General features: G+C 48.3%; 1 protein-coding gene across 2 annotated transcripts in view; it reads left to right on the forward strand.

Moving 5' to 3' along the window:
- The window catches only part of SCARA3 (scavenger receptor class A member 3), a 36,432-nt gene extending 25,064 nt beyond the window's left edge, over window positions 1-11,368 (forward strand). The window contains exons 6-7 of one of the 2 annotated variants that reach the window (XM_054717599.1): window positions 9,533-9,573; window positions 10,944-11,368. In XM_054717599.1, the coding sequence (XP_054573574.1) occupies window positions 9,533-9,573; window positions 10,944-11,009 (107 nt within the window). In that variant the 3' untranslated portion in view covers window positions 11,010-11,368. Of the gene's footprint in view, window positions 1-9,532 lie in introns of both variants that reach the window. The other variant, XM_028159342.2, reaches the window with a different exon arrangement.
- The last annotated feature ends 13,131 nt before the right edge of the window (window positions 11,369-24,499 follow it).

Genomic DNA, 24,499 nt, shown 5'->3' on the forward strand with positions numbered 1-24,499 from the left:
AAGTGTCCCTTGCACTAAGAACAAAACACTGCCCCTTGCATGATGGAAGTGGTCCGATGTAACCAACCTGCCACCAGGTAGCTGGCTGATCCCCTGGGGAAGGTGCCATATCAGGGACTCACTATTGGTCTCTTCTGTCGACAAGTTGGGCTCTCAGCTGTGGCTGTAACCAGGTCAGCCTCGGTGACTGGAAACCCATGTTGCTAAAACCATAAATAACCTCCAACCCTGTCACCATGGCCACTTTGTTCACGAGCCCATTGGGTGATGACAGGAGCTGGGGGAAGAGGCTGACTGGAATCCATAGTCAACCCTCTATCCACTTGCTTATTACAACCTCTTGGGCTGAGGTCCCCTCTGCTGAGCATTCACAGAGGACACAAATCTTCACATGTTTTGCCCATTCAGAGAGAACTATTCAATGCCTCTTCCCCAAGTTTCATTGCAACCAATTTTCTGATTGTGTTCCTTCCAAGGCCCTGACCATCCAGCCAAATCACTGGCCACAGCCTGTGACCTGGTATATAGTAAGTCCTCACTCCCTGTTATTGATAAGTTCTTGGAAACTCTGACTTAAGCAAAACGACATGTAACAAAACCAGTTTTACCACAGGGTAATTGATACAAGCAAGAGTTAAATTCCCACAGCATCATTCTGATCACAAAAACATTACCAAACTTCTAAATAAAGACCCAAACACTTCTAATGGTAAATGTTGAAATGAATGTGAGCTATACCTACATGTGAGAAAGATGAGTGAAAACAAGTAAGAGAGTGATTTTCCAACCTGCTTATTCCAGTTCAGGATGACAGGAGGCCGGAGCCTCTCGCAGAAGCTCGGGGAGCAAGATAGGACCCCACTCGGACGGGACAGCCTTCCATAGCAGGGCCACTCACGCGTCCACACTCACTCAGACTGGGACAGTGTAGAAACGCCTACCACCTAAAGTGCACATGTTTGGGATGTGGGAGGAAACCGGAGTCCCCAGAGAAAATCCATGCAAACTCGGCCAGAATGTGCAAACTCCACCCAGACAGTGGCCCTGGCCCGAACTGACTTTTTTCTTCTCATCAACATTATGACGAAATGACACTGAATGAAATGACGTGATTCGAGGGCCTGTCTGACCATTTCTCCTTCCAAGCAAACAGAGCGCGGCCAGAAGTCCTGCCCACTGGGAGGCTTTCCTTCACCGTGTCCTTCAGAGATGTCGCAGACAGGGCTGCGGTGCTACAGCGGTCCACTGGGATGCCTGCATATTGTGCAGACCAGGACCTAGGAGTGTTTTTCTCTGTCTGCTGATTGTAGGGCACTCCCCATGACGCCCCAGAGAGAAGGCAGTGTCCCGGGAGAGGAGAACATGGATCATTTGGGCCACTTCTTCATACAACTTCCCCTGAATACCTTGTCCATTTGACAAGGTGGAGTGCAGCTCTACCTGCCCAACTCCATGGCCTGGTGGGTCAGATAACAACCAGTCCACGATGGGCAGCTCAGATCGCACGGTAACTTGATGGCCCATGGCTAAGCATTCAGTCTCTACTCAGGCCCCGTAGCAGGCCAGGAACTAGTTCTCAAAAGGAGATTCGTTATCTGCAGAGGGTGGCAGGGCTTTGTACCCAAACCCTAAGGGCCTGCGCTGCAATTGACTTGTAGGGACCTGCCAGCGGCTCCACAGAGCATCCCTATCTGCTCCTGCCACTCCAAGCACCATTGGGCCAGCTGGGTCTGACGGCCTGAGTGGCGAGCGGCTTGTATGGCAGTCTGGACCTGTTGCAGAGCCTTCTCTCATTCTGGGTCCCGCTCAAAACGAGCAGCATTTTGGGCCGCTCGGGACACAGGATGGAGTAGCACAACCAAACGAGGACCCTGTTGCCTCTGAAACCAGGAGGGATGGCGCCTCCTCTTTGATTGCAGGAGAGTCCAGATGCAACCATTTACCCTTCACCCTTGAAGGGATATCGGAACATGCCCCACCCATGGGACCCCTAGAAATTCCAACAAGTGGAAGGACCTCACATTGGTCAGATTTGCTTCCCACCCGCTGACACACAAATGTCTTACACATGGAGCTGAAACAAAGCGTGAGCTCCTATTGACTTGCTCACTAGGTGCAGACAGTATAATGTCATCAGTGTAATGAGCTGGGGCGGTATCCTGTGGAAGAGAAAGGAGAGCAAGATCCCGTGAAGTGGGACTAGGACCTCCCCAGGGTGGGTGACTAAGTTATGACATAGGCCGGAGAGCTGACATTCCTCTGAGGCAGGACAGTGAAGTCGGTAATGCTGGCCTTACCAGCAGAGAGCAAACTGCTTCTGGTGGGCCTTATGGACAGGGATGGACCCAAAAACAGCATTTGTTAAATCAGTGTTTGCGTCCCAGGGGATGTGTTAATTTCCTCAAGCCATGAAACCACATGTGGCACAGCAGCAGCAATTGGAGTCACCGCCTGGTTAAGTTTACAATAATCCTCTGTCCTCTCAGAGACCTAGCACTCTCTGCCCAGATAGGAAGGATGGGTGTGGGTGTGGGGGAGTCACTACCCCTGCGTCCTGTAGGCCCTGACGGTGGCACTCATCTCTGCAATCCTTCCAGGAGCGTGGTGGTACTTTGTTCACTATTTTCCAGGTAGGGGCAGTTCTGGTGGCTTCCATGTGGCCTTTCCCACATAATATCCCTCACTCCCAGGCCAGGGACCAGTGTGGGGATGCTGCCAGCTGCTCAGTGTGTCTATCATAATCACACATCCCAGAACTGGGGAGTGACCATGGGATGGATCTGGGGACTCCCTGGGCCCCTCATGGTGAGATGGACTTGCTCACCTGACCTCCCCAAGCCCCTTCTCTGACTGGTGGGCCACAGGGACACTGGGTCCCCTGGAATCTGTCGGGTCAGAGCCAGTGTGCAGTGGTTCCCCAAAGGCCTGATTATCTCCTTTTCCCCAGTGCAGTTACCCTGGTGAAAGGCCGTGGTCCCTTTGGAGAAGGCTGGGAGAAAGATTAGTGTGTAAACATTTGGTAGAGCATGGGAGTCCCTCATCCGGGGACCCAGCCTCCCCTTCATTCAAGGGGCGTTGGGCTGTAAACTGGCTCAAGTCTGAGAACTGATTGAGGGGCCATGACTCTCTGTTTTTATGATTCAGATTAGACTTTATTCACTTGACCGAGTACTTTCTGTTTATACAGAATACAGTATTTTCCGGCGTATAAGACGACTTTTTAACCCAGGAAAATCTTATACGCCCACTCGTTTTATATGCTGGAAAATATGGTAAGTAAGGATTTAGTAGGCTTCCTGTCTATCTCACTTCTAGGAACACCATGATCAGCAAGCTAACACCATGGTTCTGTGCATGTAGGACTATTGTAATTCCTGCTTTGACTCTCTGTCCATTCAGTACCCACACCCACCTTGCTTCTGGTCTCCACCTGGCTGCTGCCACCCTGAGATGGGATCCAGTTACCCCCACGGCACTTAGATTTCTGAATTCAGTGACTGCAGGCCCCCCTGTGAGGTCTGGCCTACAGAGGAAGGAGGTCACAGAGCTCTCCTAGGATGCTGGGCTCCCCTCACAAACTTCTCTCTCACAGTTGTAGTGAAAGGCTTGTCATCTGGACCTCCCCAGGGTAGGTGACTAGGTCTCAAGTGAGAAATCCACTTCAACATGACAGTCCCCCTAAGTCTTTGAATCCTTTCCTCTACATTAAACCAAGACAGGCCTAGCAGTTCTAACTCACTCTCTGTGGCCCATGTTTCATCCAACCAACCACACAGACTGTTAGAGCCCTTCCTGACTCCCCAAGATGCAACTTTAGATGCATCTCATCTTCCCTCTGTGTGTGTCTGTCAGTGTTCAAACTCCCCCTTTTTATAAAGTTACTAGTGGCCTGTTGCACGAAATTTGTGCACATTAAAAGGGGATTAATTAGAGGAAATATTTTAATATTGCTATTTGCCCTTTCTCTGTAATAGAAGTGTCAGAGATGAAAGAAAATTAGTAAAATGTATATGAAAATCTTCCTCCTGTCAGAGTCTAGGGTGCACCACAGGGCCCAGAGTCAAGTCCCCGCCTACCCACATGCGCCTCAAAATTGCACGAGACCCAGACCCAGCCGCCATCCCCTCCTCCAATTGGGCTAGATACAGACCCAGCCAGTCCCATCTTTGTTAAGCCCTGCCAGGTGGGGGGTGCAGCCTCAGGTCCCCTGGCCCGGCACCGGGGCGGGGAGCATGCCTTGAGGTCCCCCATCAAGCCCCGCCAGGTGGGGGACCCAGTCTGAGATCCCTTGTCAAGCCCCACCGGGCAGGGGGCATGGCCTGAGGTCCCCCGGCCTGGCACCATGGTGGGGGCCATGGCCTGAGGTCCCCTGTCAAGCCCCACGGGGACGGGGGAGGGGTGCAGCCCCAGGTCCCTGCTGATTGCTCATTAAGGCTCATTTCGGGAACTCAGCCTCCGCTGTGGGTGCAGCCATCTTGTGTTATGGAAACCCTGCCTCCGCTGTGATCACAGCCATCTTTGTGGTGGAGTGATGGTCAATTTGCATATTTCATCTTTATTATATAGGATACTGGATTGGGGTCACCCTAATGATCACATTCAAACATGATTATCTCCAAAGACCCTAGTTCCCAAGTAAGGTCATATTCCTAGGTACTGGGGGCTAGTATTTCAGCATATGAATTGTGAGGGGATACAAGTCAACCCTTAACAAATACCATTGCTTTTTCATGCTAGTCCTTCACAGCAATATTGCCAACATTTTTTCCCCTGGAAAATGGTTCCAAAGACTCCCAAACAGGATTCTTTTGATGTTGTTGAAGTTAATCCACACCCAAGGATAGTTTTCCCATTGATTTTTTATTTATTTATTTTTTTTAATATATTTTATTGATTTTTTTACAGAGAGGAAAGGAGAGGGATAGAGAGTTAGAAACATTGATAAGAGAGAAACATTGATCAGCTGCCTCCTGCATATCCCCAACTGGGGATGTGCCCGCAACCAAGTTACATGCCTTTGGCCGGAATCGAACCCAGGACCCTTCAGTCTGCAGGCCGATGCTCTATCCACTGAGCCAAACCGGTCAGGCTTCCCATTGATTTTTAAAGAGAGTGGAAGGGAGGGAGAGAAACATCTTATGTCAGAGAGATACATCGGCTGGTTGCCTCCCACACCTGCCCCAACCAGGACTGGGGATTGAGGTACATATCCTTGACCGGAATCAAACTCAGTACCCTTCAGTCCTCCGGCCTATGCTCTAACCACTGATCAGACTGGCTAAGGCATAATCAGGATTCTTTTTCACAGGAATTTGTATGGCTACAACCAGATTCCCTGGACCATTCCCCAGGAAGTGTGTGTCTTTGTGGGAAGACTGTTCAACCTAAAAATTTAGCAGCTCTTAGCTCTAGAGAATAGAATATGCAACCAGGGAGATCTGGTAGCCCCAGAACATATAGTTGGCATGTGGGCCAATCACCCAGGGAGCCCCAGGAGGAAAGAGGAAGGCCCCCACTATCCCAGACAGCTGTGTTCTCTCCTCAGAGCTCAGACGTAGAACTTACCTCTCTGGTTCTCTGGTTCTCTTTATCCATTTAGTATCGAACCTGTGTTGCCTTCATTTTGTATCATTGAGCATTTCTACTGCTACTAGGGATTTTTTCTTTAATCTAGATTGGTGGTTTGGGGGCTCCTGGGAGAGTAGGTTTTGCTTGTCCTTGTCATATTTTTGCAACAAAGCCAGTTATTGAGTATTTCCTTGCTAACTGAAATCTTCCCACAGTATTCCTCTAACTTATGTGATCACAATGTTCCATTGAGGCATTAGTAGACAGTTCTCTTGGTTCACCTTCCAGTAATTTGTATCTGTTGCATTCGACCTAAGAACACCTGAGAGATGAAGCTTTTCCCATGACAAAGCCCATGCACACACTTGGTTGCATTTCAGCCTCACAGCAACTGTGTACAGTGGACAAGGTGTGGGTGTCTTTATTTTACAGAAAGGAGGCTGGGAAAGGCTAAGGAATTAGCTGCAAAGAGGGGCAGAGCCTTACCCAGCCCCCCAGTATGTTAATACCGGAGCTGGGCCTCAAACCCACATCCCCAGGATCCAGGTCATTGTGCCCTCCGTGGCACCAGGCCAGTTCCCCAAGAGGCGCCTCTCTGTCTCTATGTCCTTCCACCCTTGTAGGCTTGCTTATTGCTTTGGCCGAGAGATGAACTTTGGGCCCCTCCTGCCCATGCATCACCCCATCCCCCGGCCAGCAGTGTTGGGGCCCTGAGAGACTAGGTACTTCTGCTCATCCTCCCACCCCTTCCCTGTTCCCCGTGCGGACCACCTACTTGTCCCAGACATGCAGTCAGTTGTGGCTCTGTCCTAATGGGCCAGGATGGCCTAATTACAGCCTCTGGCTTCCTGAGTAATTATGGGCCTCCCTGGGCTCCAGAGTCTCTGTCCCCACTCCCAGCTCAGCTCCACAGCCCGGCCCCTGCTCCTTTTCTTGCCTCCTTTGCCTGAAATGTCCCCCACTGCTCAGAGCAGCGTTCAGTCCTCTGTCCTTGACCCTTTAGCTCTGTGATATCAGGATCCTACTCCCAGCTATGTCAGGGGCACCCTGTCCTGGAGAGCGCCTTGGTCAGCCTCCGTCCACATGCCTTCCCCCATGCTAACCACTAACCTACGGTTGTTGACTTCCTCCCTGGCCAGCCCTGTTCTCTGACCGCATGATTCATGGCTGACCCAGGAGGGACAGGCGGAGGCTTGGCTCACCTGAGGAAGACAGTCCTTCTGGTTACCGCACCCCCCCTCTGTGGGAACCCTCCTACTCCTCCGGGCAGCACCCGGGCAGGAGGCCTGGCAGTGGGAGGACGGTGGGGTGGGAAGGACGGGTAGGGAAAGGGCCAGGAGCGCCAGCCACCGTGTGATGAGGAACACAGGCAGCGGGGTGGGGAGGAAGGCGCATGGGTTTCAGAGCTTCTCAGGCCTGGGTTTGAGTCCTGTCTCCGCCCCTTACTAGTCAGGGCCAGGGAGGAGAGGAGAGGACGCCCACCGGGGATGGTGACAAGGGAAGGGATGGGGGAGAGTGAGGGGAGAGAGTGCAGGGGCTCCAGCTGGACCTGGGGCTTTTCCTAAGTCGAGGCTAGAGCTGGGGATCGTGGACCGTTTACCCAGGGGACAAGAGTGGAAGCCTCAGACGTGGCTGCAAGAAGAGAGTGAAGCACCAGGGAGCTGGGGGCAAGCCCTGGGAGCCGGTTCCTAGGGCAGCCCGCGCTTGAGCCCAGAGAAGGAGGCCGAGGAGCGGGGTTGCTCATGGAGCCACGGGGGCCCTGGGTGAGACGCTCAGTTTTATAGACGAGGACCCGAGCTCGAATGGGCAGGGACTTGGCCAGTGTCCCTCCATGGCCTCTTGTCCACCCACTTGGCCTCTAGGGCTGCGCCTCCTCGGAATGGCTCTGCCTTCCCAGCCTCAGCTGGCCCAGCGGCCAAGAGCAGAGTTGGGGTGAAGACAGGGCGGTGGCTTTGCCAGTTCCCAGCCCGTCCTGCCAGGCTCGGGGAGGCAGTCGGCTGCTCAGGCATCTCCCTGTGCCCGCGCTGTTCTGTGCTGTTCTGGCCGCCTTATTGGGGGGTGGGGGTGAGGGGGATCACTTGCTGTGGACCAGAGGGCAGATCCTGCCTGGAGCTGCTCCCAGGCCAGGGCAAGGCCACCCCTACCCCCAGCCAGGCTGATGGGGCCCCAGCTTGTGCTTGTGCTGCTGGCCGGCCACGTGAGCGGAGCCCACGCTGTGTGAGGGAGGTGGCTTGGCAGGCGGTGGCAGGGAACGGCTGGAAGATTTTATTGGCCCTGGGGGGTCTGACTCTGTCTGGGGTCCAGTTTCCAGTTTAGATGGCAATAGAGGACAGTATCCGCGGACACTCTGTCCCACTTAGACACACTCCGGGACAGAGACAAGAGGGAACAGCAGGGGTGGAGAGCAAGGGGAGGATGGGGTGGCAGCAGGTGGCATCAGCCAATGAAGGAGCCCTGACACCCTGGACCACAGCCCCTGGGAGGGCTCCCAGCGCCCCGCATCCAGGATCCCTTCTCTCTGAGAGGCCACCTGGGTTCCGGTTCCCACTCAGGGACCTCTGGGGATATCACTGCGCCTCTCTGGGCGTTAGTTGCCTCCTCTGTGAAATGACGGAATTGGGCTGGCTCCTACCCAGCTCAAAAGCTCGAGGGTTCTCTTTGCCAAGCGGATGATGTCACAGCAGAGTTCTCAGACAGAGCCGACTGTGGGCGCCAGACTTCATCTCCCAGGCCAGCCTGGCTTCTGCTCCCACCACTTCTAGGCCGAGGCGGCTGCAGAAAGCCAGGCCTTCACTGGGCCCAGGCCCCGGGGGCCTAACGCTGTCCTCCACGACTGCCTGCCGTCCTCAGGAGGCCAGACGGCGCTCTTTCCTCTGTGCTCCGAGCGCTCCAACGTGCCTCGGGCAGAGTGATGGCTACTCGCTGCTTTGTGTCCTCAGGGTCAGCCCAGCTCTGAGAGGTGGTGATTTGCAGGTCCATGCAGCCAGAGTTAGTTCAGGTCATCTGAACCCTGGCCTGAGCACTAGACCAGGCTCTTTGAGGAAGGGGCCATGTCTTCATCTTGGCAGCTCCCCCAGGCCCTAGGCCAGAGCTGGGGGGGAGCAGGTGTCCACAGCCATTTGGTGAATCGCCCTCTTCAAGGGTATCCTGAGCTCTCCCTGCTGTGTGTCAGGCTCTGGGCCCGGGATGGAAGCCATGACCCTCATTATCTTCCGGGGGCTCCACAGTCTAGCAGGGCCCACCGGATAGTCCGCAAGGGCTGCCTTCTCTTTCTGCATGCCGACTAAACGATTCAGAGAGCGGTTGCCCCCAGAGCTCAGAGAAGAGAAGAGGCGGGTGGGGTCAGGGAAAGCTTCCTGGAGGAGTTGCCTTTTTCTGGGCTGTGGCTGCGCCCACTCACCCTAGGAGGCATCTGCTTCTCGTGCCTCATTTTCTTGGCCTTCTCCTCCATATTGCCTGACTTCCTTCCTGGTCCCAGATGCCAAACGGGTCACGAGCAGAGCCTGGAGTTGGGACTGGGGCGTGGGATGTGGCGGGGCTGCGTACAGCAAACGAAGACCATGAGGAGGTGTGGAAGGCCAGGCCAGCTGAGGCAGGAGAGACAGTCTTGGACAGACTTGGCCTGTCCCCAGAGCCGTCCAGCTGTCAATCCCCAGCTTGAGTGCACGCGTACAGCTATGGACGAGGCCTGAAGTTAGAACAAGGAGTGCCCACCGAGCACCAGGCCTCATGCCTCTCAGAGTCCGTGAGTATTCTAATCCCTGCTTCACAGATGGTGAAGTCAACTCAGGGAAGTCAAGTCGCCGGCCTGAACTCCCAAAGTCTGCAGCTGGCAGACCTGGGCTTTGCATGGGTCGAACCCGCGGGCATCACAGGGCCCAGTGCGCGGCACCTACGTCATGAGAACGCCTCGAGAGACCTGCCCCTCATGGACTGACCTCTCCCCTCTTCTCTCCAATCCTAGGTGCCCCCGGCCCTCCAGGACCAAGAGGACTCAAGGGAGATGTGGGTGTGAAAGGGCCCATTGGTGGCAGAGGACCAAAAGGAGACCCTGGCAGCTTGGGGCCCCCGGGACCCCAGGGCCCTCAGGGGCAGCCCGGGGAAATTGGACCCGTGGGAGAAAGGGGGCCGGTTGGCCTGCGGGGTTTCCCAGGCCTCAAAGGCTCGAAGGGCAGCTTTGGAACTGGAGGCCCACGAGGACAGCCAGGCCCCAAAGGGGATGTGGGGCCCCCGGGGCCAGAGGGGCCCCCAGGATCTCCAGGGCCCTCAGGGCCTCAGGGAAAACCGGGGATTGCTGGGAAGACAGGTTCACCGGGCCAGCGGGGGCCTGTGGGACCTAAGGGTGAACCAGGGATCCAGGGTCCCCCTGGCCTTCCTGGGCCCCCAGGCCCACCAGGCAGCCAGATTCGCTACTGAGGAGGGTCCGCAGTCCCAGACACTGCCTCACAGAATGCTGGGAAGGGGGCTCAGGGCAGAGTGAGTCCTCAGAAAGCCTCACATACAAAGTTGTGCTCCTTTGATCCCGAAGGGGGTTGCCCCCAGGCCGGCCCCAGCACCTTTGGGCTCCCCAGTAGTGACTGTACCCTGGAAAGTAGCCCCTCATACACACACACACACACACATACACACACACACACACACACACACATACATGTGTACACATGCACACATGCATTTCCCTGCTGGCCAGGGGGGCCAACTGGGTTTCCCTGGCTGGACAAGAGGAGAGGGCAGAAGACGACCTCCCTCTCCTGTGACTGAGCCAGCCGGGGAGGTGGCTACCTCGGGAGGAAGGTCTTGAATCTGTCTCTGAATTGGTGACCAACTCCAGTCTTTCCAGCACCTTCACACCCGTCCCAGCCAGTACTTTCCCGGGGCTCCCAGTGGCTGAAAAGACCCAGGGAAACCTTTACAGGGGACTGTGGTTCAAACTGGAAGGACAGGGTGGATTTGACAACTGCTGACCCTCCCCATAACCATGGGAGCAGACCCTGGGACCCGCCTGTCTCGCCCAGGACAGAGGAACCCACCGCGGCTGTCATTCTCGGGCCCTGCCCACGCGGCCCCCAGGAGCTCAGCAATTTCCACATGTCAGAAAATTCCTTGCTTCATCCCGGCCTCCTCCTGTCAGGAGCATTCCAGCAGAAATCTAAACAGCAGTTTCACCTGTGCAGGGACGCTCCGCGCACGGGAGCATTCCGCCAAAGTGGCGCCCGGCACGTGGAAGATGGAGGAGGGGTGGTGAAGGCCTTGGTCACTGGGCTGCCTAGAGAGCTGGCCCCCTTGCTGTCCGTTCCTGGGGTGGGCAGTCTGGTGGCTGGGGGAGGACTGACACCCCCCCCCCAATAACAGGGCCGCTCCCCTTCTACACCCAGCTCTCCTGTCCACTGACCTCACCCCTCCGTGACCCAGAATGGCCTCTGTATGAGCAGCACAACTGAACGAGGAGGGACAGGCCTGAACACCCACAAGAGGCTCATTTGGACGTCACCCCTCGCCCACCTCCAACTTTCTGCGCACCCTGGCAGGAAGGGGCACGGGGAGTTCCCAGCAGGGAGCGGGCCGCCCACAGGCTCCACTTGCTGTGCAGTGGCCCGGCCTTGTGTTCCAGCAGAGCCCGAGCATCCAAACTGACTCAGAGACCAGCCCCTCCCCCTTCCCACGGCCTTGATGCCACCTCCCTCCTCGGAATAGATGTGCAACTGGTTTGCACTCCTGCCCGTCCCCACTGCTATGTAATTCTCCTGTCTACATATGATATCATGCAACTTAGTATTACTGACTCAGTAAAGAGTGTTTCCAAGAAGGAGGTGTCTGCTATCTTTTCTGCCCGCCAGGGGCATGATGCCTTCAGGGGCTCTGCCTCACGTGGCCCTTGAAGGGGAATCAGTGCACCAGGGGTCCCCTAGTTATTCCGTCGCACTGTGGAGTCTGGGTCTAACCCCCTGGCCCCTCACTCCAGAAACACTGCACTCCGCTGGGAGTTCACGGTGGTCCTGTTGGGGCCAGGGACCAGGGGGGTCTGAGGGAATTACCCATGAAGAGCGGGGACCCAATGAGAAACAAGGTGAGCTTTATTAATTGGGCAGCAGGGCTCTGCGGGTAAAATGAGACTGGAAAGTAAGACAGGCTTGGACCTCTGAGTGACACCTCCTGCTTTCCTCTTTTGCCTCTAAGACAAGGAGCTAAAACAGAAGGAAGAGGCCAGGCCAGAGCTGCCCCGAAGAGCTTGGCTCTCCAGGGTCCATAGGAAAGAAAGGACAGCTGGGTCCCCTGTGAAGTGGAAGATGGGAACGGGTTAAAGGGGCCACTGCACAAGACCCTCACCACGTCCTCAGTCACCAGTGGTGGCATGGGGTCCCTCCTTCCCACAAACACCTGAGTGTGTTGGGCACTGAGTTAGGTTCAGTGGGTGAAGGAGGCCTCGTCCTGAGGGGGGCTTGTCTCTAGTAGGGGAGAGGATTGCATACTAAAAAGATAGGTCTCCACCTAAGCAGTGCATGGGACGGGCTATGGGCTGGGCAGAAAGGGGCCCCTCAGGGCAAGTCTAGCAGGTGAGGCTGAGCAAGCAAGGAAGATGTCAGCCAATGGTGGCACTGAGATGATGAGCCATAAAGGAGGCAGCGAGGATGAACCAGCGGCACCATTACACAGTCTGGGTCCCTAAGAAACTCTAACCGCTCATTGTCCAGAGTGGAGTGGAGGCCATGCGGGGCCGTTGGGTGGCCCAGCATGAGCTGGGATCTGGGAGAGCTGGGTCTGGCAGAGCTGGGATCTGGGAGAGCTGGGTCTGGGAGAGCTGGGATCTGGGAGAGCTGGGTCTGGGAGAGCTGGGATCTGGGAGAGCTGGGTCTGGGAGAGCTGGGTCTGGGAGAGCTGGGATCTGGGAGAGCTGGGTCTGGGAGAGCTGGGATCTGGGAGAGCTGGGATCTGGGAGAGCTGGGTCTGGCAAGTGGGAGCGGGAAAAGCCCAAGAAGGCAAGAAACATCCTGGAGACGAAATGAAGAAAAGTTAGACCTTGGATACATTCCAAAGGATGAGTGGACGCCAAAATGAGACCCAGGCCACAAGGACCAAAAACAGGCAATGTGAGAACATAAAAGTGAAGATAATGTCACTTTTCTAATGAAGAACTCATGGGTCCTGGACAATTACCCCAACACTTTGGCCATGTGGTTTAGGGGATCAGCTTGATTCAAAGGCACAGGGTGGGGGCAGGTACCTTGAGCCCACCCACACAGTCACCCTTTCCCCAAGATCCACAAGTCCCTGGCCACAGAAGTCCTCTCACGCAAGGACATAGAGGGGGGCACCGTGACAAGGACACAGCAGGTGAAGTGAAGGGCCTGGAGACTGAAGCTCAGCTGAGCCTCAGGGTTACTAGACGTGGAAAACTGCCAGTGTCTCAGCTTCTGTCTTTACTTCAAAGAACTGACCAGTCTCTCCTCTCTCTTCTCTCAGTGGCATTGATCTCTCTCCTCTGCTATTCTTCGTCCCTTTCTCTTGGCCAGCTTCTTCTGTTTGCACAGGACACAGGGTAAAAGGGCTACAGCACACCCCAAAGGACTCAGCCCTACCATTTCTAATTCCCAACCACAGGAGAGCAATCTGATTGCTAACCCCTCGGGTTGGGGGGCGTTGGTCCAGTTGGCTGTGACCACAGAGGGAGAGGCAGAGGGAGAGGCAGAGGGAGAGGAAGAGGGAAAGGGATCATGTGGTCACTTAGAGGCATGAGAGAGAACATGAACAAAGCTGGGCAGGAAATCTGATTGGCAATGTGGGAATAGGAGGATAACATCAACAATAATAACAAACACCAATGGAAGCTATGCAACAGAATACCATTCTAAACGCTTTACATACATTAACTCATTTAATCCTCACTACAATTTATATATACCTATATATCTATGTATCTCTATATATCCATGTCTATCTATCTATCTATCTATCTATCTATCTATCTATCTATCATCTATCATCTATCATCTCTATATGTACTGTTATTATTCTCACTTTACAAATAGGGAAACTGAGGTTTGGGAAGATTAACTAACTCCCACAGTCACATAATGACATTTTTAGACATGTCTCTATTGAAGCTCAGCATTTTGAGAGTTAACCTCTGTGCAGTTCTGTTCCTCCCCTGTGGAGTGGGAATTATAACTGAACCTACCCTGTGATGTTGCTGAAGGGGAAGTAAGATGATTCTTTTGTCCAACTGCCCAGTGTATGAGTCAGCTCGGGCTGCCATAACAAAATACCACACACTGGGTGGTTCAAACAACAGAAATTTACTTTCTCCGAGTTCTGGAGGCTGGAAGTCCAAGATCAAGGTTCCAGATCTTCCTGGCTTGCAGATGGCTGCCTTCTTGCTCTGTGTGCACATGGTTGAGGGAGAAAGAGTTGTGGGGAAGAGGAGCAGAGAAAAAGAGAGAGAGCTCTCTTCCTCTTTTTACTTATTTTTAAAAAAATATTTTTATTGATTTCAGAGAGGAAGGATGAGGGAGATAGAAACATCACTGATGAGAGAGAATCATTATCAACTGCCTCCTGCACGCCCCCCACTGAGGATCTAGCCTGTAACCCAGGCGTGTATCCTGACTGGGAATCAAACCATGACCTCCTGGCTTATATAGGTAGATGCTCAACCACTGGGCCACCCCAGCGGGCTCTCTTCTTCATATGGATTTTGTCTATAGTTCCCGGCAGTGGCTGCTATTCCATAAACATCAGGCATTATCATGATGGTCCTCATTACCCAGATCCAGAGTTTCTTGAATCACAGGGGTGCCAGTTCCCTCTGCAGATGAGTAGCCAGAGCTTGGGGCCCTGCACTCTCCCACTTTCCCTTAATGTTCAGAGCTAGGACTGAGCTGGAGAACCAAGAGGTTCAAATGCTTTACTTTTCAAGTGAGAGACCAAAGGCTGAAGGGTTAACTGCCCATCCGGCACAGTTCTTAGTTCTCTGGATTCCTGGTCAATGCAATTTCTCACGTCTCTGGTTTTGTGGCCATTCCAATTCTCAGGCCACTTTGCTGTTGGGTAAGCCATTGGGCAGCTCCTGCTGAGCATTCCCCCAAATGTACCCCCACCCCATCCCTCTGTCCCACGTCATCAAACAGCCCCTGATACTAATGAGACCCTTCAGAGTACCTGGGCCATTATAGGTACTGCTGAAAATCCCAAGAGCTGACCACTGGGCTTGGTGGGGCAGGCAGACAGAACCACAAAGCTTGTAGCAAACACTGTGAGTCAATGTGTTGTTCTGTGAGTAAACTGGGTGAAATGGATCCAACCGCATCAGAGTGTGGAGACTGGGGGTGGAGGGGTCCACCTGGAGTCTCTCTGTGGACATGGAACCGGCAGCTCGTGCTTCCTACCAGCTGGCCCTGCATCCATTGTGGGACTATAACTGCCCCGCTCTGCCCTTCGGTTTCTTTATCAGGAAACAGAGAGTGGCCCTGCCTTGACTCCTTCTGGGATTCCCGTGGAATGTGCCGGATTCCTCTGTTCTGCCATTCTAACCAAGTGCTCTTCCTCCTGCCCGGCCAGGGCCAACGCGATAAAGCCTGACCCCAGACTGAGAGGCCATAGCTCGCAGGATTGCAGTCCCTGGGTTAAAATCATGGCCTTTGCCGTTGAGGTGTTTTAGTCCCAACCAGATTTGCAAACCTTGGAAGCAACTCCTGGGCCTCCTTCTAAGGAGAGCAAGAGGGCTTCCTGGAGGCCACAGGCCTTGGGCACGTCTGTGAGCACCCCTAAAAACTCCAGCTGGGGTAGGCCAGTGGGCTGGGGAGAACCTCCAGGCCTTCCTCCGGCTCCCCTTCCCTGGCAGGGGCTGAGCTGGCAACTGCTGCGCCAGCCCTGGACACACCTGTCAAAACAGAGCCACGGGCGGGGAGAGGAAAGAGATGACAAACGTGGTCTGACCACACCGCACTTTCCAGCAGGCCTGGGCTTGGCCGGGCTGACGGAGAACCGCCTGGACACATATAAAGGCTGTGTACTGAGCAGCCTCTGGGGACCACTTGACCTGCAGAAGCACAGGTCATTTGTCTTCCTGGCCTTCACCTGTCCAGTCCTTTTGTTTGCTTTTCCAGCACTTCAAAGTGCAAGGTTCCGTGTCTGATGTAGCAGGAGCCCTGCAAAGCCTGGAGCTGTGCCTCAGTAGGAGCCCTTAGAAATGCAGACCACGAGCCTCCACCCCGGACCCCCTGCCTCAGCATCACTGAGACGGGGTGAAATAGGAGGAGTCCGGGGAAGGATGCCCCAAGGGATTCTGATTTCCCAGTATAAAATTTGGGGACCACAGGTGTAAGAGATAAAGAAAGGAAAATATTATTTTCTTGCATTTATGTGTACTATCTCATTTGATCCTCACAAACTAAATGTATTTTCATTTTATAGTTCAGACAACAAGGCTCAGAAAAGTAAAGTAATTCATTCAAGGCCACGTAAATGTTAATGGACTTGAACCCAGGATTTATAGAAGCCAGCCACCCTGAGCCACTTCTTATAGAATGGTGGGACTGGGCATGCCACGGGCCTGTGTTTTGTACACAAGAAAGCCGAGAGTCACAGAAATGGACTTGTTCGAGGTCCCAGAGTAAGCTAGTGACAAGGCCCCAAGCCTCAGAGATGCCAGGCTTCCTTTATCCTGTCTGTTTTGTCACTAAACAGAATTAGGGATTAGCAAGAGCAGTGGAGGAGTTAGACACAGAAGTACGCTTCCCACTGTGACAGCTGGAGGCTTGGAGAAGGAAGCCAGATGCCAGCCCTCAGCCAGGCTGCTATCCTCCCTATGGCCTGTTCCTTAAACCCAAAGTCTCTAAGATGTGTGCCCAACTAACTCCTCCAGGGTGAGGAACAAATTATTACAAATGGAAACATCTTCTCATTGTGTTTCATTCATTTGAGGTCCCACTTCATTTTTAAATAATCAGATCTGACATTGAACCCTTCTAGCCTGCCCCCCTTCTCCTGCCCCAGGCCTTCACCACCCTCTTGTCTGTGTCCATGGGTTATGCAGCTATACATACAAGTTCTTTGGTTGATCTCTTCCTACCCACCCACCCATCCCCACCTTTCCTCTGAGATTCCACAGTCTGTTCCATCCTTCTATGTCTCTGGGTCTATTTTGTTCATCAGTTTATCTTAGAACATACATTATTTTCAAGGGCACATGGAATATTCACCAAAATAGATCATATACTGGACTATAAGTCTCAATAAATTTCAAAAGATTGAAATTATCCAGATAATATTCACTCTCTACAATGAAATGAAATTAGAAATCAATAACAGAAAGGTACATATGAAATCCACAAGTTCTTAGATATTTAAAAAGAAACACACCACACTTCTGAATAACTATTGGTCAAAGAAAAAAATCACAAGGAGACTTAGAAAATATTTTAAGTTGGTATGGTAGACACAACATACCAACATTTGTTAGGTGCAGATATAGCACAGGGCTTAGAAGGAAATTTAGAGCTTTAAATGACTATATGAGAAAAGAAGAAAGATTTTAAATCATTGATTTATGTTTCTACCTTAACAAGCTAGAAAAATAAATTTAAACACAAAATAAGTTCAAAGAAGGAAACAGTAAAGATTAAAGCCAAAATCAACAAAATCGGAAACAGGCAAATAAGGAAAATCAACATAGCCCAAGTTCATTCTTTGAAAATACAAATAAAATTGATAAACCCCTTGGTAAATTGATCAAGAAAACAAAGGGAGAAGAAATAAATGAACTACATTAGGAATGAAAGAGGGGACCACAGTATGGAGCTTACAGTGAAGGATAAAAAGGAATATTGTGAACAAGGTTATACCATCCAATCCAACAAGCTAGATGAAATGGAAAAATTCCTGAAAGACAAAAATTACAGAAACTAATACAAAGTAATTTAATTTTTAAAATTATACATATTTCAAAGATTAAATCCATAATTTAAAGTTTTTCCCTGAAAAACCTCCAGGCCCAGATGGTTTCATTAGAGATTTATTTCAAAACATAGAAGAATAAGTATCAATCTTACACAAATTCTTTCAAAAGAGGAGGAAGGAATCACTAAAGTAGAAGAAAATAAAATCATAGATCAATAATCCTCATGAATATAAATGAAAAAAATTCTTAACAAATTGAATTAGCAGTATTAGGCAATCAAACCTAGCCATACACAAAGAACATAACCATTATGAATAAATGAGGTTTATCACAGTAATACTATGTTAGTTTAACATTTTGAAAATCAATTAATATACTTCATTATATATACAGAAAAAAAGGATAAAAACCACTTGATCATCTCAACAGATGCAAAAAAATTTTGTTAAAATTCCACATTTTATAATTAAAACCCTCAACAGACTAGAATAAAAGGAAATGTCAAACTTCGATAAAGCTGTCTTACGAAAATCCTCCAGCTAACATACTTAAAGGTGAAAGACCAATTGTGTTCCCTCTAAAATCAGAAACAAGGCAAGGGTGTTGCCTCTGCACTTGCTTTCAACATGGTCCTGGAGGTCCTAGCCAGTGAAATAAGGCAAGCAAAACAAATATAACAATTGGAAAAGAAGTAAAAGGGTCTCTATATACAAACAAAACAATTGTATATGTAGAAATTTTTAAAGAATCTACAAAAAACCTTACTTTTACAAAAAAAAAAACCACACACAACAACAACACAAAAACCACCACCAAACTTATTAAGGTCATGGATATAAAACCAATATATAAAAATCAGTTGTATCTTCATATACTAGCAATGAAAAATTGAAAAGAGAAACATAACTTATAACAGTATCAAAGAACATAAAATACTTGGGAATAACTAACAAAATTTGTGTTAAGTTCCTACATATAAAACACTGCCGAGACAAATTTTTAAAAACCAGAACAAATGGGGAGATATACATATTCATGGATTTTTAAAAATCATTTTTTATTTTTCAATTACAGGACATATTCATGGATTGAAAGACTCAGTACTATACAGTCTCCCCAAATTGATCTATAGTCAGTGCAATCCCAAAGTCCCTGCATTTTCCTTTGTAGAAATTGAGAAGCTACAGGGCAGAAGTGGGGAGGAGAGAGTACCCCAAAGTGAGAAGTATGGCTAATCAGAGTCTTGCTGTCGCAAGAATCTGGCAGTAATTGCTCCCATCCTGCGCGTTACAGATTTCCCAATGACTGTGGAACCAGCTGCTTTCTTGTGAAACTATGGTTGACTCAGAAACACACCATTTGATATTTGTTTTTCCTCCTTTCTAGCCTTACTTTTCATTTTATTCTTGCTCCCCGCTAATAAATTATACCAAAATGTGAACAACAACAACAAAAATGGTGCTGGAAAAGCTGTATATCCATATGTGGGAGAGTATATCTTGACGCCTACATCATAGTATCAACAAAAATTAATTCAAGATGGGTAAATATAAAAGCTAAAATTATAGAGATTCTAGACTAAAACACAGGGAAAACACCTTTATGATCTTGGTATAACAAAGATTTTGCAGCTAAAACAAAAAAAGCATTAACCATAAAAGAAAAAATTGATAAACTAGACTTCATAAAATTCAAATCTGCACATTAAGACACCTGGTTAAGTAAATAAGATATGTTACACAATTGGGAGAAAGTATTTGACAAGTGATTTATAAACAGAATATATAAATCTCTTGCAACTCAGTAACAAGAATATAAAGACCCCACAAAAATGATGAAAGGCTTCAACAGACACTTCACAAAAGACATTAGTGCATGAGAAGGGGATCAACATCATTGGTGATCCGGGAAATGCAAAGTAAAGCCACAATGAGATAGCACTACACAACCATTAGAAGAGCTAAACTAAAAAGACCAACCATGCCGAGTGTTGGTAAGGACGTGAAGCAACTGAAACCCTCATATGCTGCTGGAGAACAGTTTGGTAGTTCCTTAAAAAGTTCACCATATACCTTTCATGGGGTTCAGCCATTCCACTCCTAGGTATTTATCCAAGAGAAATAAAAACATATACCCAAAAACATTTGTGCAAGAATATTCATAGAAGATTTGTTCATAATAGCCAAAGAGTAAAAACAAGCCAAAGGACCAGCATCAGGAGAATAGACAAGCAAGTTGTGGTCTGTCCGTACAGCAGAATGCCACTCAGCAATAAAAAGGAAAAAGTTAGATAGGAAGATGGCTGCCGACGGGAAGGCAAGCTGCAAGATAGTGTGTGAGTGAGAGAACTGTGGACGTACGGGGCGTGTCTATTTGTGAGTGAGATAAGCATAAAAAGGAAAATGTTAATGCTAAGACACAAAAGTATGGGTGAATCTTAAAATAATTATGCCGAATGGAAGAAGCCATACCAAATGAACAGTACATAGTGTATGATTCCATTTACATGAAATTCTAGAGCCGGCAAAACAAATCAAAAGTGGCAGAAATATGATTAATGGTTACCTGGAGCATCAGTGGGGCAGAAGTGACTCTAAAGGGCCATGAGAATTTCCCGAGGTGATGGAATGTTCTATGCCTTGATTGGAGATGGGGGTTATTACAGGCATAGACATTTGTCAAAACTCACCAAATTAGCCCAGCTGGTGTGGTTCAGTGGTTGAGCGTCAACCCATGAACCAAGAGGTCACCGGTTCAATTCCCGATCAGGGCACATGCATGAGTTTTGAGCTTGATCCCCAGCAGGGGGTGTGCAGGAGGCAGCAGATCAATGTTGATGTTTCTCTCTCATTGATGTTTCTATCACTCCCTTCTTCTCTCTCTAAAATCAATTAAAACTTATTGAAAATAAAAAACCTCAACAAATTATACATTTAAAATGTGTGCGGTTTATTGTAAGCAAATTATACCTCAATAAAATTGATTATAAAAAAACAACTAGAATACCACATTTTACTCACCAGACTAATTAAAATGAAAAAGACTTAAAATGTTCAGTGTTGGTGAGGATGTTCCCAATGGGAGTGTAAAATGGTAGAACCTCTTTCGAAAACTGTTTGGCAATTTCTTTTTTTTTTTTAAATATATATTTTATTGATTTTTTACAGAGAGGAAGAGAGAGGGATAGAGAGTTAGAAACATCGATGAGAGAGAAACATGGATCAGCTGCCTCTTGCACACCCCCCACTGGGGATGTGCCCGCAACCAAGGTACATGCCCTTTCACCGGAATCAAACCTGGGACCCTTGAGTCCGCAGGCCGACGCTCTATCCACTGAGCCAAACCGGTTTCGGCTGCAATTTCTTATAAAAGCAAACATGCACCTGTCCCATGACTTCAGCACCTCTATCTTAGGTGTTTACCCAGGAGAAATAAAAACATACTCCACAAAAAGTCTTGTACAAAAACATTCATAACAACTTTCATCGTCATAATTGCCCCAAACTGGAAACAACCCAACTATCCACCAACAGAGGAAGGGATACATAAATTGTGGTATTTTCATGCAGTGAAATATGAAATCCTTAAAAAGAAGAAGGGGAAAGAGAAAGGGAGAGGGGACGGGAGGATGAAGAAGAAGAGAAAGAGAGAGAACGATCACCCAAAACTGCAAGCAACAACAGGGAAAACACCCACAAACACTATATTGAAGAAAAGCTAGATGCAAAAGAACACACAGCATATATAGTATGATCCCATTTATATTAAAATTTAGAAGAGGCAAAGCTGGTCTACCATGCTCCAGGTCAGAATAGCTGCTGCCTCGGGCCGTGCAGCGGGAGAGCAGGGGGAGGTGGAAAGAGCATAAGACAAGCTTCTGCTGCCATGAAATGGTCTATATGTTGACAGATGTGTGATTTATACAGATATATACGTTTGGTAACACTCATCAAGCTATACACATGATCTGTGCATTTCACTAAATATAAATTAACAATCACTTTTTTAATTATAAAAAATAGAAATTCTCTTCCAAATGCTCATGAGTCAAAAGAGAAATTATAATAAAAACCAGGTTGAAATAGATACAGAAAATACTTTTAAGCTATTTTATAAGGAAAAGACTAAATCTTAGAAGTTGAGGAATGTAGCCAAGGAGGGCCTTGGAGAGAAAACACTTAACATTAAAAAAAGAAAGGCTAAAATTAATGAGCTGAGTGCCCAACTTAGAAAGTTTGAAGAAGTGCACCAGAACACACATAAAGAAAGCAGAAAGCCCTGGCTGGTGTGGCTCAGTGGTTGAATGTCGACCTATGAACCAGGAGGTCACAGTTCTATTGCCGGTCAGGGCACATGCCTGGGTTGCGGGCTCGATCCCCAGTACGGGGGATGCAGGAGGCAACAGATCAATGTTTCTCTCTCATTGATAGTCCTATCTCTCTCTCCCTCTCCTTTTCTCTCGCTCTAAAATCAATAAGAACATATTTTTAAAAAGAAAGAAGAAGAAAATAATAAAGGGCAGAAATTAATTAAGTGGGAAAAAGAGGTTTTGAATAGAGAGGATCAAGAAAGCCAAAAGTTGGTTCTTTGAAATGACTAATAAAATTGATAAACTCGAGGCACTATTGATCAAGAAAAATGAAAGAAGGCAAAAAAATACATTAGAAATGAAAAAAGTGACCTTAAGAAGAAATATTATAAACACTTGATGTCACTAAATTTGTAAACTTAGAACAAATTCATAGGAAAATGTAACTCATCAAAACAGACTCAAGACATAGAAAAAGGAATATTCTGAAACCATTAAAGAAATGAAATCAGTAGTTTAAAATATTCCCACAAAGAAAACACCAGGTCCAGGCACAAAGACTTACAGGCTTATTCTACCAAAACATTAAAATAAAATAAAAAAGACACAATTCCAATTTAACACAAATTCTTCCAAAACCCAGAATGAATAGGGAGTATTCCCCAACTTATTCTATGAAGATAGAAACCCTTGTTACCAAAACCATAAAAGAATACCGGTAAGTAGATGAAAAAAAGAGGAGGAGGAGGAGGAAGGAGGAAGAGAGGAAGAAAAGAAGAAAAGAAGAAAGAAAGCATTTAGTAAATTAAGCAACCATTTGTGACTTAAAAAAATCTTATCAATTAGGAATAAAAGGGAACTTTTAAACATAAAATATAGTATCTACCAAAAAAAGCCCACAGAAAACATCTTTCATAAAGGTGAAAACCAAAATCATTCCCTTTAAGAGAATCAGACTTCACATACCTCCTGATATGATGCAATAGAAAGTACGCAGCACCACCTATGCAGACTTGCCAAAAAAAAGAAAGAAAAGAAAATTGACCCTAAGAAATCAAGTCTCTAGATCTAGCTTCCAGTTTACAAACGACAGCTCCAAAGAGAGAAACATGTTAACACCATCTTCATGACCTTGAGATATCAGCCAGTCAAACCAGAATGACTGTTTGTTCAACAAGTAACTGCCACGGGAAAAGTAAAAAGTAGAGGAAATATTATTGATTAAAAGATATTTACATTCCATTTCTGGGTATTTATCTGAAGAAAGCAAAACACTAACTCAAAAGGATAGCTACACCCCAGTGTTCATTGCTGCATTATTTACCATAGCCAAGATATGGAAATAATCTAAGTGTTCATCAATGGATGAATAGATGAAGAAGACATAAAACATATACACAAAGGAATGTTATCCAGCCATTAGAAAGAATAAACTCTAAAAATCTTTTTTTTTTTTATTGATTTCAGAGAGGAAAGTAGAGGGAGAGCTAGAAACATCAATGATGAGAGAGAATCATTGATCGGCTGGCTCTTGCATGCCCCTTACTGGGGATCAGCCTGAAAACCAGGCATGTGCCCTAACCAGGAATCAAACCTTAACCTACGGGTTCATGGGTCGATGCTCAACCACTGAGCCATACTGGCAGGGAAAAAATAAACTCTTGTCATTTTTGACAGCATGGATGGCCCTCGAGGGCATTATAAGTGAAATAATTCAGACAAAAAAAAGACATATACTGTACAATCTCACATATATGTGGAACAAAATAGATCCAGAGACATGGAAGCATGGAACAGACTGACGAACCTCAGAGGGAAGCAGGTGGAGGGGCTGAAAGAGATTAACCAAAGAATGTATATGCATATATGCATAATCCATGGACAAAGACAATAGTGCAGTGAAGACCTGGGGTGGGGGTGGGAGCAGGTGGAGGGGGCCCAATGAGGGGGAAAAAAGGAGGACATTTGTAATACTTTCAACAATAAGCATACATTTAAAAAAGAGAGAGAGAGAGAAGCCCTAGTTGGTTTGGCTCAAAGAATAGAGTGTTGGCTGCAGACTGAAGGGTCCTGGGTTCGATTCCGGTCAACGGCACATGCCCAGGTTATGGGCTGGATCCCCAGTGTGGGGCGTGCAGAAGGCAGCTGATCAATGTTCTCTCTCATCATTGATGTTTCTATCTCTCTCTCCCTCTCCCTTCCTCTCTGAAATCAATAAAAAAATATTTATTTTTTTTAAAGAGAGAGACAAAATATCTTCAAGTAAAAGTTTACTGAGAGAGACTTAAGAGATGTATCAACCAAATGCAATGTATGGACTTTGTTTGAATTTTAATTCAATCAAACCAAGTTATAAAGACTTTTTTTTTTTTAGGAAATCATAGAAATCTGAACACAGGTTTGTCATTAGGCTATATCCAGAAATTATTAAGTGGGATAATGTATCTCCATGATTAAATCCTGCCTATCCTGCAAATCCAGCTCAAATGTTATCTACAGCCCATAAAGTTGTCAGTCTACCTTTGTATAAAAACCTATCACCACTTCATGTTGTTCAAATGGGGTTGACCTCGCACTCACATCCCCCCTCACCCCACCCCCAGAGGTAGACCAGTGACTCAGGTCTGACCAGGGAGAATACCATTGCTCTGGCCACACTAATTGTGGGAATGGGCATGTTACCCAAGTGGGACCAATTAGCCAGACAGTGTCCCCTCTAGACTTTG

The sequence above is a fragment of the Eptesicus fuscus genome, chromosome 6 (genome assembly GCF_027574615.1).
Source record: "Eptesicus fuscus isolate TK198812 chromosome 6, DD_ASM_mEF_20220401, whole genome shotgun sequence".
Classification (NCBI taxonomy): Eukaryota; Metazoa; Chordata; class Mammalia; order Chiroptera; family Vespertilionidae; genus Eptesicus; species Eptesicus fuscus.